The 16,793-nt window shown below is 36.8% G+C and overlaps 1 protein-coding gene across 2 annotated transcripts in view; it reads right to left on the bottom strand.

The window, feature by feature from the left end:
• Positions 1–16,793, bottom strand: part of IQCB1 (IQ motif containing B1) — a 46,848-nt gene that overhangs the window by 10,791 nt on the left and 19,264 nt on the right. The window contains exons 8-10 of one of the 2 annotated variants that reach the window (XM_084873320.1): positions 11,479–11,657; positions 9,150–9,259; positions 8,532–8,641 (exon numbers count right to left, since the gene is read on the bottom strand). In XM_084873320.1, coding sequence (XP_084729446.1) covers positions 8,532–8,641; positions 9,150–9,259; positions 11,479–11,657 — 399 coding nt within the window. The remainder of the gene's footprint in view (positions 1–8,531; positions 8,642–9,149; positions 9,260–11,478; positions 11,658–16,793) is intronic. The other variant, XM_084873321.1, reaches the window with a different exon arrangement.

Genomic DNA, 16,793 nt, shown 5'->3' with positions numbered 1-16,793 from the left:
CACACACACACACACACACACGAGACCCAGTGCATGAAAATTCATGCATTGGAGGGGGTGTCCCTCAGCCTGGCCTGCCCTCTCTCAGTCTGGGAGCCCTCAGAGGCGGGAGGCAACCCGGCGATTAGAGGAAGTCGACACCCCCTTCATACCTCTGCTGCTGCTATTGCCAGTAGTGCAAGCCTCAGCCGGCCCTGCTTACCTGAGCCTTGGGCTGGCCCTGGGCAGCTAGGGGGCTTAAGGGACTAGGTGCCAGGATCTTGTGGCTGTGGGTGCCAACTTTGAGGGCGGGACAGTCAATTAGCATATTCCCTCCTTATTGGCTGCGGGCACTATCTTTGTGACAGCTTGAGGGTCAATCAGCATATTCCCTCTTTATTAGATAGGATATGTGTGTGTATTTATTTATATAGAAAAACAAGTGATTAAAAACAAAACTTTCAACACATTCATGGTGTGATTATGGATGACTTTAATTTTCTTTAGATGTTTACATATTTCTCAATTATTAGTATTATTTTTATAATATATGGCACAAAATTTTATTTAATTAGGATTTTTGTATTATCTGCTTTTACTCAACAAAATTTCTCCAGCCATTTCTAGCCAGTTTTGAATGCTTCCTAAATTACTATGTTAAGGAGATCACATGTATCAAACTCTAGTAAATATACTATACTCAAAATTTCTTCAGATAATGATAAAGAAACCAAAGATAAAAAAAAGCAGAATTCATTATTTATTTTATCTCTATAGACTTAATTTGCATGTATCTCACTCAAGAGCATTTTCTATCTCTTATTCTATATGATAAAAGGCAAATTGTCCCCTCGGGCAGGAATTCAACTGACCAGGAGTTCAACCAGGGGGTGGGACTGGCCCACCAATCACCCATGGGGCTGGTTGGTTAACCTCCCCGTCCCCTCTCCCCATTCCCCCTGGCCAGCCCGACTTGATCTGGCTGTATCAGCCCTGATTGAGGCAGGCCGGCTGCACCCCACCTGTGCACAAAATTCATGCACCAGGCCTCTAGTATTCTTATAATTAAATTACCAACAAATGTAGTCAACATGGCCATAGCTCAGTAGTATTAAAAGGCAGATTCATAATGCTGTAGAGACAGTTATAATAATTTTTAACTCAATTTCTTGTGAAAAAGCAAAAACAAGTGTAAGACAACTTTAAAATAAAGTATTTTAAAATAGAGAAGAAAAACTCAGGAAATAATTTTGGTAACATTTCATGAATGTTGTTTTGTTTTCTTTCCATTTATTTCTTTTTTAATATATATTTTTGTTGACTTCAGAGAAGAGAGAGGGACAGAGAGATAGAAACATCAATGATGAGAGAGAATCACTGATCAGTTTCTTCTTAGCCAGTTAACTGCCACAAGACTAAAACAAAACCATCCCCACTGCATCTGTAGATGCTTATGGCATACAAAGGATTAACTGCTATTTATTACAATTTGTTCTCTTTGGTTTTACACTTAGGCTAAAGTTGAGAATTTGTTTCAAAATGTCTTTCTTATAATTCCAAGATTCCTGCAGAGTAGTTGGAAGCTACAATCACATCCTCCCTGCACCAAACCAGATTTACAGTTAAATTATAGAACAATCAATCTGAATATCCAACTGAAGATTAGCTGAACATAAGTATTATAACCAATGATTTACAGAAACCACGTAGAAACCAGTAAGATGAGCAGAGACATGGAAATGGGCTGGCCCCCATGCCCATGTGCAGTGGTTCAGAATATCTTAGTTGCAAAAGTCCCCCCTGAAGAGTATGGTACCTCAAACTCACAGACTGAAAGTAAAAAGATAGAAATAGATATTTCATGAAAATGGAAACAAAGAAAAGTGGGGTAGCAATACTTAGTATATCAGACAAAGCAGATTTCAAAACAAAGGGTATACCGTATTTTTTGGACCATAAGACGCACCGGACCATAAGACGCACCAATTTTTAGAGAAGGGAAATGAAGAAAAAAAGATTCTGAAACAAATAGTGTCCTAAAATATTTTATGTGCATTAAAACCCAACATCACAGTCATAAACACATGTAATTAACCCTGTAAAGTAAACAGCAGCATTTAGAACCATTTTAGAGCTGGGCAAGCACACAGAGACCACACAGAGCCGGGCAAGTAAAAAAACTTTTTTTTTACAGTATATGTGTAGGCTATATTTGGACCATAAGACGCAGGGACTTTTCCCCCCCACTTCTGGGGGAAAAAAGTGCGTCTTATGGTCCGAAAAATACGGTAATAAGAGCCAAAGAGGACATTAAATAATACTAAAGATATCCATTCAATAAGAGTATATAACACTTGTAAACATATATGCACCCAATATAGAAGCTCCTAAATATATAAAGCAAGTCTTGATGGACTTAAAGAGACTGATAAAAATACAGTCAGAGTAGGGAATTTTAACACCCCACTGACATCAATGAATAGATATTCCAGACAAAAAAACAAGAATAGTAGCTTAAGTGACACACTAGATCAGACAGATTTGTTGGTGGGAATGAAGATTGGTGAAGCCACTGAGGAATGCACTGTAGCAGTAACTAAAAAAATTAAAAATAGAACTGCTTAATGACTCAGCAATTCCACTTCTGGGAATATATTCAAAGAACCACAAAACACTGATTTGAAAGAATATATACACCCCTATGTTCATTTACAATAGCCAAGATTTGGAAGCAGCCGAAGCCCCATCAGTAGATGAGTGAATAAAAAAACTGTGGTACATTTACACAGTGAACTACTACTAGGCTGTAAAAAAAGAATAAAATTTTACCTTTTGCTACAGCATGGATGGATGGACCTGGAGAGTATATGCTTGATGAAGTAAGCCAGTCAGAGAAAGACAAGTACTATATGATTTCACTTATATGTGGAATCAAATGAGCAAAATAAACTAACAATATAGAAAGAGACTCATAGATACAGAGAACAAACAGTTGTCAGAGGTTTGTTGGGGGGCTGGGTGAAAAAGGTGAAATAATTAAGACAAATAAAATAAAAGGAAACAAAACTCAGACACAGACAACAGTACTGTGTAACCAGAGGGAAAAGGGGGTGAAGGGAGAGTAAAAAGGGTAAAGAGGGAATAGATGGTGATAAAAGACTTGAGTTTGGGTGGTGAACACACAATACAATACAGATGATGTATTATAGAATTGTACACTTGAGACCTATATATTTTTATTAACTAATATCACCCCAATAAATTCATGAGGAGAAACAAGGAAGGGTGGGAGAGGATAAGAGATCAACCAAAAGACTTGTAGAAATGCATATAAGCATAACCAATGAATGCAGACAATAGAGGGGTGAGGAGGACCTGTGCTGGGAGGTGGGAGAGGGCTGGGAGGTGGGGAAAGGAGATATATGTAATACTTTCAACAATAAAGAATTTTTTAAAAAAATTAAGAAACAAAACATAAAGTCTTTCTTATCCTTATTATCAAAGATAGAAAAGACCTCAAATACGTGTGTGCCAAAAAAAAAAGTGTTCTGAAGAGGTTGTAGGGTGAACTGAATATTTCTATGTACATATCTTTTGCTCCTCCTGATACTCAGATCAAGTAAAAACCTTTCCCTTCCTTCCCACTAGCTGATGGAAGCATGCCTCTTTTGGACCCCCCCTCCAAAAGGTATGCCTTGTACAACATGTAAATAAGGGTTTTCCCTCTTACCTGTTCATAGAGGATAAAAGAGAACAGGCTCTATACAGTATCTCCTTTCAAATTGATGAACAAAACAAAAAAAACCCCACTTGTTTCTAACTGAACTGATTATAAACACCTAGTATGCTTTACTATTATCTTTAATATACTAAACATAGTAATCATTAAAACTGCATCACTAGAACATTTGATATGTCAAAAAAACTGAGTTCGATAAACAGCTTAGGCATATAGGCTACGAAATATGGCAAACCTGGAAGACTATGAAGCATGCAGGTGAAAGTAAAAACCAGAAAGACAGAAAAAAGTGAGGTTTGGTGATTGAAATAATGAGTACATATTGTAAATATGTGCTTCTGGATTCATATCCTTTAATTTCATATTTAAAGATATTTATTAGGATTTTGAATGTTTTCCCCCCTTAGTAACATTTTAGTGGGTAAGAGTGTCGATAATCACTTATCATTCAAATATTAAAACATTGTTAACTGGTTTAGTAGGCATATGACCATCTGGCATTTGTATAGCACTTTTGAAAACGAAATGACTGATTAGATATCATATTCTCTAATTAATTTATGTAAATGCATTCCATGATGTATATTTAATGAACAGGAATTAACCAAACTACCAGTTGACAAGACATGAGAAACTCTCTAGGAATTCCTTTGTTGTGAAATAGTATGAACCTGAGGAGTACCATATGAATTAATGGGCAAAGCAGTTGATGGGCCCTCTTCCTTTACTCAACAAGCATTTTTTCCTGAGTAATTGCTACCTGCTTGGTACTACTATCCTAACAGAGAAGAGAAACAGTTATTCCCTTAAAGGAGCTCAGTTTCAAGGGTTAGCTAAAAGGTAGCAGAATATGTTAGTGGGTATTGGAATGGGAGATGCTGGATAAAAGAAGGTGAAGAGATTAGCCAAAGAACATATAAGCATAGCCCATGGGCATACACAAGAGTGTAATGAAGGCTAGGGGAGGTGGGGAGAAGGGGTAGCTGGGTGGAGGTGGACAAAGGAAGGAGGAAATGGGGAACATTTGTAATAGTGTCAACAATAAAAAAAAAAAGGTAGCAGAATATGCCACTTCGTATGAAGATTGAGTTGGAAGCAAATGAGAATCAACAAATGCAAAAAAGACTTCCCAGAGCTTTCCTTATCTAACTAAAAGCAAAAAGGTCTGAGAAATGAAGAGTGCCACAAATCCCTCTATCCTAAAGAAGTTTTATGGCCATGAATAAGATGGCCCTGCACAAATAAGCCCTATCTCCCATTCATTTCCCCAATATGTTTACCTTCTGACAGTTTGCTGCCATTAGAAGCCTAAATCTCCTTTCTTTGGACCACAATTTATTTCAAAATTTACTATCTTTGTTAGAATGTATATTAACCCAAGTTCTAACCAACCCTTTGAGTTATTTATCATGTGAGATTTCTTCTGTGTGATATGCACTGCACAAGTAAATAAATTATTTTCTCCTGTTAATGTGCTTTTTTTTCTCTTTTTTCTGTTAGTCTAATTTTCAGGGCCCCAACCAATGAACCTAAAATGGATAGAGAAAAAAATTGTTTTCTTTTCTTATAAAGTCAAAGATATACAATTACAACAAATAAATATCAGCAACTCTATAATAGAAGTAGGTAAATTGTGAAGTTTCATGAAGTTAACTGGAGTAGCTATTAGCTGCTACAGAAAACAATGCTGAGGAAAAGAATACTTAACAAAATAGTTTCTGACCATGAAAAATGATTAAATAAAACAAACAGCCCTGGCTGGGTAGTTCAGTTGGTTAGAGTAGTAACTGGCAAATAGAGGCTTGTAAGCCACACGTGGCTCTTCCACAAAATACCACATGCGGGTGTGCATGTTCAGTGTGACTGAAACTTCATGGCCCATGCGCTGAAGTCAGTTTTCGGCTTGGGCGAATCTATTTTGAAGTAGTTCTAACACCGAGCCATACTCAAGGGGCCAAATCGCCGCATGTGGCTTGCAAACCGCAGTTTGCCGACCACTGGGTTAGAGCATCTGCCTGATACGCCATGGTTGTGGATTTGATTCCCAGTTAGAGCACATACAAGAATCAACCAATGAATGCATAAATAAGTGGAACAACAAGTCAATGTTTCTGTTTCTCATTCAAAAATAATTAAGTAAAAACAACAAAAAATCCTCCAAGAAAGTGCTTTAGCAAGGGAGACTAACAAAAAGTGCCTCTTGCTGAATCTTCAGAGCTCTGATGCATCAGGGCCCATGATTCCATAACTGAGTGGTGGGCAATCCCTCCCCGCCAAAAAACATGAAAGCGGGAAATGAATATGAAATAATGATCTAACCACAAAGAGACAGAAATAACCTTTACAGAAAGCACAGATATAAAGGAAGCAAGAGAAGTTTGCATAAACTGTTACAACTAAAAGAGGAGAAAAGCTGCTGAAGCCTGAAGCAAACCTGAAATTAAAAAATTAAATAGAACCTAAAGGTTAAAACTATACCGCAGTCCATCCTAAAACTTCAAATCCAAAATACTGGAAACAAATTCATTATAATGTGAGATTTGAATAATTTTGGTTTAAAAGATAAATTCTTTTGATGAAAATATTTATAACCAATCTGGTTTGGTTACATAAAGCAACAGAATTTCTATTTTAAAGTAATGTATTATGAATTAGATTCCATAGTCATACTTCTGTTCTTTAATAATGCAAGAGAAAGTAATCTGGCATATTTGGCAACTACTATGAGAGTAAACATTAAATATCTGAATCCATAAATAGGATCCATATTTATTTTAAACATATTTTTATTGATTTCAGAGAGGAAGGGAGAGGAAGAGAGAGAAAAATATCAACGATGAGCCGAAACCAGTTTGGCTCAGTGGTAGAGCGTCGGTCTGTGGACTGAAAGGTCCCGGGTTCGAATCCGGCCAAGGGCATGTACATTGGTTGTGGGCACATCCCTGGTAGGGGGTGTGCAAGAGGCAGCTGGTTGATGTTTCTCATCGACGTTTCTAGCTCTCTATCCCTCTCTCCTCCTCTCTGTAAAAAATCAATAATCAATTAAAAAAAATATCAATGATGAGAGGGAATCATTGATTGACTGCCTCCTGCATGTTGGACTGAGCCCAAAACCCAGGCATGTGCCCTTGACTGGAATCCAACCTGTGACCCAGGGCTAGAGTACCTGTAAATATAAGGGAAGATTAGCTGAGGTTAATAGCAGGTAGAATCAATATAATAAAATGAATATATTACAGGAGGAAGGCTATACTAAGAAATGTCAGCTCCTGAACAGAAGAATATATACACAGTGTCTCTCGAGGCATTCATCATTTCCCTAATTTATATGACCAAAGAAATCCTTTTTAAAAATTCAAAAGGAGCATTTAGGATAGACAATAAACTGAGCAATGCTGGAATGGATTATACTTGCCTCTCATGAGGACTATTTAATTAACTAGATTTGCAAATCTTCAAGGGCAAAAATGTGCCATATGTATTATCCCTAACATTTTCTAAATGTCAGGTACTATTCTAAAAAAACAACAACTTTATATTAATCATGTGAGGTACACAGATAATTATCCCCATTTCATAGATGGGAAATTTCAGGCTGAGAGAAGTGAGGCAATTTGTCTGAGGTCTTCAGCCCATAAGTTGCTGAAGTAAGATTCAAACTCAAGTCTGGTTAGCTCTCCAATATCTAGTATCATATATCCAATATCTCCAATATCCTCTGGCATATATGTGACAATTTAAATATGTTTAAAGAATTAATGTTTTTTTTGTGTTTTTTTTTTGTTACCAACAAAACTCATGCACAATATCAATATCCTATCTTTAACTTTTCTTTGAAGGAAACTTTCATCAATAAAAAGAATGTCTACTAAAGGATTTAGTTACCCACAATAGCTTCAATATCTGCCACTAAGTCATCCAGATTGTTACAGGAAATGAAAAGTGTGCACACATAAGCCTTAGATCATCTAATGAAAAAGTTATTTATGATAAAGAATGCATTTGTCATGCAGTCTAACTTAAAGCTAAATTTTAGATCACTATTTTAAAATATTTTTAAAACTGAGAAATGCAGCTGCAGTTATTCAAAGAATAGTTTCAGGTGTTGTTTTTTTTTTTGTTTTTTTTTTTTAAACACATTGACTTCTGAAACATGCGAGTTTCACTTTAGTAAAATAAAATTTAGCTTTAAGTTAGGCTGCCTGAGAAATCACTCTAAGGCTTGACTGTATCATTTATGACCTGGGAGCTAAGTAATTTATGTTTGTGCTCTTTTCATTGCCTCTAAGAATCTGGATGGGTTAGTCACATCAAAAACTGGGCTATGTCTTCAATATTTCATTTTTAGTCGACTTGAAATAGAGATAAATGACAGACTATGTCATATCGCAATAACCATGTATATCTATGCCCTTTACTTAGGAAGATCAGGTTAACATACTTAAAATACACATACATGTTTTAATCATAATTACATATGAACAGCAATTTTTGGTTTTAAGGTTTTGAAAAGGTTAATGACCATCACTGCTCTTTCAGTAGACTTGGCCCAAAAACACTTCTTAAATAAGACTGTGTATCTGTTACATTATATTCATGTCTTACTTTATTCCCTTTGTTTTGAAAGCACGGCTGGTTACTGGAGTGCTGTAACTCAGAAATTTACAGAACAATGAAAAATAAGAATAAAAGAAACAGATTAGAAAATTGAAGAAAACCCCAAAATCTAAAATTCCTGTTTTCACTCAGCTGTACTCTAATAAGTAATATGTAGCTTCCTCAGGTGACCATTCCTTTCAACAAAAATTCTTACCTGAAATTCCTTTGCAAAGTAATCACAGCAGATGGAAGCTTCTTTAATCTCTTTCTAGTTTGGAAACCCTTCCAATAAGCTTGAATCAAGCATGCTGCTTGATGTAGTTTCTGAAATTAAATGCCAGAATTAATTTAGAGATATCTCTAAAAAAGACTTTTTTAGAGAATTATCAGGCCTGGGGAGGTATTAATCTCATCTCTAATAAATTGGGCAGGAGGCAACATTTTCATAGGCCCATGGCAGGGAAAACCTAAGAATATTAAACCTGACCTCCTCCCAAAGGAGGTATGTTAGACTCATTTAGACAATATCTAGAATGTATTCAAGATATAGTCTGATGAGCTTCAAGTATTTCATTCTTCTGCTTATTTAACCACTCTAATCTCTCTTCTTGACAACTTATTCAAAGATTCAAGGTACTAAAATCAACCCATAAATAACCCCTTTTCCTATCAAACTATGGCTGCTCTGGATCTTAGAGGGAAATAACTTTAAAAAGGGGGAGAGAGAACAAAGATTTAAGAGGCTATCATTCCAATATTTTGAAACTAAAGTGTTTATTGAAATGTTAGCAAATAATTTTTATAATTGCACATTATTTTTATAATTTAATACCTGCTCTTCTACTTCCTGATAGACCTTCGGGCTTAAAAGGCTAATGAGCTGTCTAAATTCATGACGAAACTCTATCCCAGGTTTTTGTTTATTTAGTAGATTTCTTAGTCCTGAAATGGAATAACAAAAATACAACTGTTAATAATAAGATATGATTGTTATCTAATAAGCATTAATTTAAGGTTAAGGCTAATTTAGAAACAAATGAACACAAGATTAATCACATGATTTTTCTTTTTTCTTCTCTCAAAGACTTCTAGATGGAATATTTAGGATGCTCCTCTGTCCTAAGAGTTATGTGCTCTGTGTCTGAAGAGTTCTTATCTGATCTGATCCAAAATCTGTCTAGTCAATTTCTTTAATAAAAAAGGGGGACTGAAATCATTTTGGTAAGTCAAAGAGTAGTGATACACAATTTATTTTCTGTTTTAACATGAATACCTTAGACTAAAATATTTAAAAAAAAAATAATGAATACATACTTTGTAATACCTACCCAGTGGAAAAACTTAAGCAGGCTATTTGTCATTATTATTTTTTACCTATTTAAAAATACATATCTGTGTGTGTGTGTGTGTGTGTGTGTATATATATATATATATATATATATATATATATATATATATTAATTTCAGAGAGGAAAGGAGAGGGAGAGACAGATAGAAACATCAATGATGAGAGAGAATCATTGATTGGCTGCCTCCTGTATGCCCCTGCCCCAATTGGGGATTGAGCGTGCAACCAGGCAAGTGTCCTGACAAGGAATCCAACTATGAGCTCCTGGTTCATGGGTTGACACTCAATCACTGAGCCATGCTGGCTGACCTATTTGTCATTATTAAAGTTATTACTAAGTAATAGAGTATACAGTAATACAAATAACTTGGGATAAACTAATAGCTTCCTGAGAAAATACTATAGAAGTACTATAACAGTATAATAAGCACTTTCATCCAAAATAAAACAGAGTAGTAGTATGAGGTACAAAGAAAGAATAATTTCCAAGGCATGTTGAAATGATATATGATAACATATGTATTTAAAATAAATAACTAAGCTACAATGGCTTTAGGGTGCAAAATTGGGGGAGCCACTATATGGATATTTTTATGATTAATATTCTAAGAGTGATATTCTCAGCAATATTAATAATTGTAAAATATTTTGAAAAAACTGGGTAAGTTCTACCATTGAGTAAAAAAAGAGAGGATTGTTAAGGTGAAATTCCTTTATTATGAACTGTTCTAACAGTCACATTTCTATAGAAGAAGTCTAATTACAGATTTTAAAAATGTACATACACCTGGCACAATATCAACTAGAAGGTTTTATGACTGGGAATTTCTTTCCCTTTCTGTTCCTTTAACACAAAATATTTACAATGTTCACAGCAATGACTGGTGCAAGATAAGTTACTAAAGCGCCATCAAGAATTATAAAAGGCCATTGTAATAGTTTTGGTATTAAATCCACTACATTGTATTCTAATATTTTTAAATTTCCACATAATATAACCCTGTATAAACAGGTATATTTAATAAACTAGAACCAATTTCTTTAATATGTTAATAAGAAAAGTATGTTGTAATAAATTAATGGCTCTGGCTAGCAAAGAAATAAAACAAAACGAACATATAACTTCATTTGGCAATTAAAAAACAACAACACTGTGTGATTTTAAATAAAATTACCTAATTTTTCCATGTCTCTATTCCCATTGCTATAAAATAAAGAGTAAATATCTCATAGGGCTGTTATGAGGATTAAATATTTTACAGCATATAATGTAGAGTAGTATCTGACACATAGGAAATGTTCAATTAAATGAAAGCTACTATCTGGGGAGGGTAATATTTCATCTTAATTTTTCTGACTTTTATTCACATATACATTTGACTAAAAGGGAGGGAAGATGTTTTGTTTTTGAGGAAAGACAGTGAGGGAATTGAATTTATTAATTGACATAAATATCAAAAAGGCTGTCAATCTCTTAGGCATAGACTTATTTTCTCCAGTAAAGTTAGTAAAAGGTCACCCATCTTTTTGGTCATAATTATTTATCACTATATGGTATATTGTATACACAACCTTTCTGTCAGAAGGGAGTAAATATTCATTGTAAACTCATCAACACTGTACCATATGCTGTCTGTTAAGACATGAAAATAGCTTGATTATATAAAGACTTTTTCCTGAACTGGTTACCTGTTGTGATAGGGTTTTATCTGCATATTCCAGTTATAGACTTTTTCAAAACACAGGAATTGTTTTCCATAAACCATCAATGTTATTGTTTCAAAACTCAAGAAAAGAAAGAACATATTACTACCTTTGTAGCAGGCACTTAGTCTTAGTAAAATCAAAATTTCCTGATGGGATTCTGCCATCAACAGTAGGAGCTTTGTAGCAGTACTTCTTAGGACTGGACTAGGAGTTGATAAAAGCTTGAAAATAACTTCATCTAAAATTGAATGCAGGGTTTTTGCTTCTATTCTGAGTAAATCACCACTAATAGAACAAATGAAAAATAAAAATGTACCATTACTAATTGATACATAGATATCACAACAAATTAAACATAAAATGGTCAGCACCTTGATACCTAGCTGTGGCCTGATCCAAGAAAGTAACCATTTAAGAAGAAAAAAATATATTTTTACTGATTTCACAAGGGAAAGGTGAATGGGGGGAGAGGAGAGGAGTAAGAAGGAGACAGACATGGGGAATGAGGGAGAGAAAGGAGGAGAGAGGAAGGGAGAGGGGCCACGGGAGGTTCAAAGAGAGGAAGGGAAAGTAAAGAGAAGGATGCTAAAATGAGGTGTGGCCAGGAAAATAGTTAAATAAAAAGAAGAAACGGAATGTGAGAGTGAGCAGAGTTTAAAAGGAGTTAGTAAGAAAATTAAGTACAGAATGGTTTTTTAAAATGTAGTTGGACATCCCCTGAGGGCTCCCGGTCTGTGAAAGGGCGAAGGCTTGGCTGAGCCCCTACCCCACATGTGCATGAATTTTGTGCACTGTGCCTCTAGTACCATGTAAAACTGTTTGCAGTGTTAATCTGCTGCTAATCCAATCCAGTGTATTTTCATCTCAGATATTGTGGTTTTCATGTCTAGAAGTTAAGTTTGGGCCATATATATCTCTAAAATCCTTTTTTTAAAAATATATATTTTATTGATTTTTTTTACAGAGAGGAAGAGAGAGGAATAGAGAGTTAAAAACATCGATGAGAGAGAATCATCGATCAGTTGCCTCTTGCACACCCCCCACTGGGGATGTGCCCACAACCAAGGTACACACCCTTGACCGGAATCGAATCCAGGACCTTTCAGTCCACAGACAGACGCTCTACCACTAAGCCAAACCGGTTTCGGCTATTTCTAACATCTTGAACATAAGGAACATAGCTATAATATAAAATAAATGGTCTGGTGTCCTTGTCTACTAATTATAATAACTAATTCTTCTCTTTATGGGTTTTATTTTCCTGTTTGTTTGCATGCCTGGTTCTTGTATGAATTTTACCTTGTTGGGTGCTAGATATTTTTGTATTCCTAAAAATATTTTCATGTCTTATTTTGGTTAGCTATTTTCAAGAGCCATGTAAAAATCATATGCAACAAATCATTTAGCAAAATTGCTAATGCTTCTGATGAAAAAAATTAGTAACATTTTATAAGATCAATTACTTGCTGATCTGTACTTTTTAAAAAAAATATATATTTTATTGATTTTTTTACAGAGAGGAAGAGAGAGGGAGAGTCAGAAACATCAATGAGAGAGAGTCATCAATCAGCTGCCTCTTGCACACTCCACACCGAGGATGGGCCCGCAACCAAGGTACATGCCCTTGACCGGAACCGAACCTGGGACCTTTCAGTGCGCAGGCTGACGCTCTATCCACTGAGCAAAACCGGTTTCGGCTGATCTGTACTATTTTTATAGCATACTTATAACTACAGATTCTATTTGAACATCATCAGTTTGTAGTGACTGCAAGAATTGATCACTTTGTATTATATTACTAATGGAAGATAAAAAAGATCAAGGCAAAGATTCTATGATGGCACAAGTGGGACTTTCTTATTTTTTCAAAGTCAAAGCAAAGCATATCCATTTCTGCTAAATTTCCTGCCCTTGTGTATTTTACAAAAAATATTCTTAATTAGGCAATTTCAATAATCAGATGCAATTAAATTTCTTAAAAATAATTTGATCCTTTGGGTCCTGCTTTTATTTTGTTTGAATGATCCAGAATAGTGCTTAGCCTAGTACAAATTATCCTCCATTAATGAGGTGAAAACTTCCTGAGTATTCTACACAATGCTCCATTTTTGTTTGGCTGTTAGAATCAAGGAATATTTTTGGCTCTGTGTGACCTTCTGATAATGCCCCCTTTAATCCTTTTGGATTACTGTTTTCCCTGACATTAGGTAGTTTCCTAGCACATACTGAATATCTGAAGGGAACTCTCTGCAAAGGATTGTCTCTATGTGGCTCTCTTATGGACTCTAGCAGTTTTGTTTTCTGCACTCTCAGCTCTATCTCTTCAACTCAGCCTGACTGGGATACATCTGTGCATCAAAGCTTTAAGTTAGAACATTGTTCACCTTGCTCATTCCTTTTTCTCAGGGCTCACTTCCTTTCATTGACTGAAGTCCAGTTTCTTGAAAAGTGTTGTTTCTTATTTTGCCTGGTGTTTTGTTTTTGCTTTTATTTAGGTGGTAGGGTAAGTCCATTTCTATAATATTATTCCATCTTGATCCCAAGTGGAAGTGAAGTCCTCATGATTTTTATTTTTATTTTTTTATTTAAAGATTTTTTTTAAAATATATTTTTATTGATTTCCTACAGAGAGGAAGGGTGAGAGATAGAGAGCTAGAAACGTCCATGAGAAACATTGACCAGCTGCCTCTTGCACACCTCCTACCGGGGATGTGCCCACAACCAAGGTACATGCCCTTGACTGGAATCGAACCCGGGACCTTTCAGTCCGCAGACCGACGCTCTAACACTGAGCCAAACTGGTTTCGGCCCTCATGATTTTTATTCATTAGTTTTTAAAATGCATTCCCATGGTACTAGTGCCCAAAGTCAAAATTTTATTACTTTCACTTGGATTACTATGATTTCTTCCTCTTATTGTGTCTTTGTCTAGAGTTTTATTCCCCCTTAAAATTTTCCATCACAGTGACCACCAGGGTGACATAAGTGAAATGCAATCCAATTATTCTATCCACTTTAAAAATTAGTCAATGGTTTCCATTTCCTATAGAATAACACTAAGTTTCTTTAACATAGCATATAAGCTCTTCATGACTTATGTCTCTGCAGAACTTACCAGCCTCCACAAACCAACTTTAAATGCCAGCATCAATGAACTGTACCTCTCTTCACCCTAAGCATGTTGTACATTTGCTTATGTTGTTACCTCTGCCTAGAAATACTTTCTCTTCTACCTCCTTGGCTAATTTCTCCTTAATGTTTCATCTCACGTGTTATCTTCTCCAAGAAGCACCCTCCCTCAGTTTGGGTTAGGATCTCCTCTAACACTGGTATACACCTTTAACATAGTAACTTAGTACATTATAATATAACTAGAGGCCCGGTGCACAAAATTCATGGGGGGGGGGGGGCGTCCCTCAACCCAGCCTGCACTCTCTCCAATCTGGGACATCCCTCTCACAATCCAGTACTGCTGGCTCCCAACCACTCGCCTGCCTACCTTACCGCTTCTGCCGGCCAGCCTGATCACTCTCTAAGCACTCCCCTGCCAGCCTGATTAATGTCTAACTGCAGCCTGTTTGCCCCCAACTTCCCTCCTCTGCCAGCCTGGTCACCCCTTAACTGCTCTCCCCTGCAGGCTTGATAGTCCCCAACTGCCTTCCCTTGCAGGTCTGGTCCCTCCCAACTGCCCTCCCCTGCTAGCCATCGTGTGGTGGCTATCTTATGTCCAAATGGGGACAGGATCTTTGACCACATGGGGGCAGCCATCTTATGTGTTGGAGTGATGGTCAATCTGCATATTACTTTTATTAGATAGGATAGAGTCCTGGTGCATGGGTGGGGCCAGCTGGTTTGCCCTGTTGGGTGTCCTGGATCAGGGTTCCCTTGGGGAATGGGGCGGCCTGGGTGAGAGGTCTGTGGTGGTTTGCAGGCCAGCCACACACCCCTCCCCCGCCAAGCAATCCAAAAGGAGGCCCTGGTATCTGGAATTTATTTATCTTCTATTATTGAAACTTTATAACCTGGAGCTGAGCCAAGCCTTCTGTTAGTTCCTTGTTGGCAGCCATTTCTGTTGGAATTTATTTATCTTCTATAATTGAAACTTTGTAGCCTTAAGCGGAGGCCTGTGCCAGCCAGGGTGTGTGCAAAGCTTGGCTTCCTCCATCACCCGGGAAACACAAGCCTCCCTCCTGGGCTCAGCCATCTTGGTTGGTTAATTTGCATACTCACTCCTGACTGGCTGGTGGGCATGGTTTGTGGATATAGTGGAGTGATGGTTAATTTGCATATTACTCTTTTATTAGATAGGTTATGTTCAGGTATTGTTCTTTTCCTCTATATTGTAAGCTATTTGCTTTTGTATTTTTAAATATATTTTACTGATTTTTTACAGAGAGGGATAGAAAGTTAGAAACACTGATGAGAGTGAAACATAGATCAGTTGCCTCCTGCACACCCCCTACTGGGGATGTGCCCGCAACCAAGGTACATGCCCTTTACTGGAATCAAACCTGGGACCTTTCAGCCCACAGGTCGACGCTCTATCCACTGAGCCAAACCATTTCAGCTATTGTAAGCTATTTGAAGGCAAGGTTTATATATTAATCAATTCTGTAAACCCAACAACAGATACATACTGGGCACATAGTAGATCAGGGGTCCTCAAACTTTTTAAAGTGGGGGCCAGATCAGGGTCCCTCAGAGAGCTGGAGGGCCGGACTATATGAACTACTAATTCCTACTGTAACACCTCGGCCGCGCTCACTGCTCAAAAAACCTGGCGGGCCGGATCAGACTCCTCTGCGGGCCGCATGTGGCCCGCGGGCCGTAGTTTGAAGACCCCTGTAGATGCTTAATAAATCCATATTGAACTTAAAAAATAAATTATTTCAACTATGTATATTCTGTTTTTCCATTTTAACTTGGAGAAATTGTCTATTGCTTTTTTTTTTTTTAATACAGGTTTCAATGAATTATCATCTGCACAATGCATCCTGTGCCCAGTGCCCCAAGCAAAGTCCTTTTTCATCACCATTTTCCCCAAACCTTTGTCCACCTCCACCCAGCACCCACTCCCCTTTCCTCTGGCTATCACCACACTGTTGTCTGTGACTATATGTCATGTATACATGTTTGCTTGTTTTTCGCTAATCCCTTCACCTACTTTCATCTATTCCCAAATCCCTCTCCCTGTGACAGCTGTCAGTCTGATCTATGTATCCATACCTCTGTTTCTATTTGGGTCATTAGCTTCTGTATAAGTGAGATCATATGGTATTTGTCTTTCTATGACTGGCTCATTCTTTTTATGCCCTTCTATAGTACCTGGCACAATAATGAGCTTGCAGTTTGCTAAATAAATCTACGATTAAGCATTTTTTATTATAATACCAAAACTTTTCTTCAGAAATGACAGTAATT

Source organism: Pipistrellus hanaki (assembly GCF_964339955.1).
Source record: "Pipistrellus hanaki genome assembly, chromosome: 2".
Taxonomy (NCBI): domain Eukaryota; kingdom Metazoa; phylum Chordata; class Mammalia; order Chiroptera; family Vespertilionidae; genus Pipistrellus; species Pipistrellus hanaki.
Note: the sequence above shows the minus strand (reverse complement) of the source record. Positions and strands in the feature narration are given on the sequence as shown.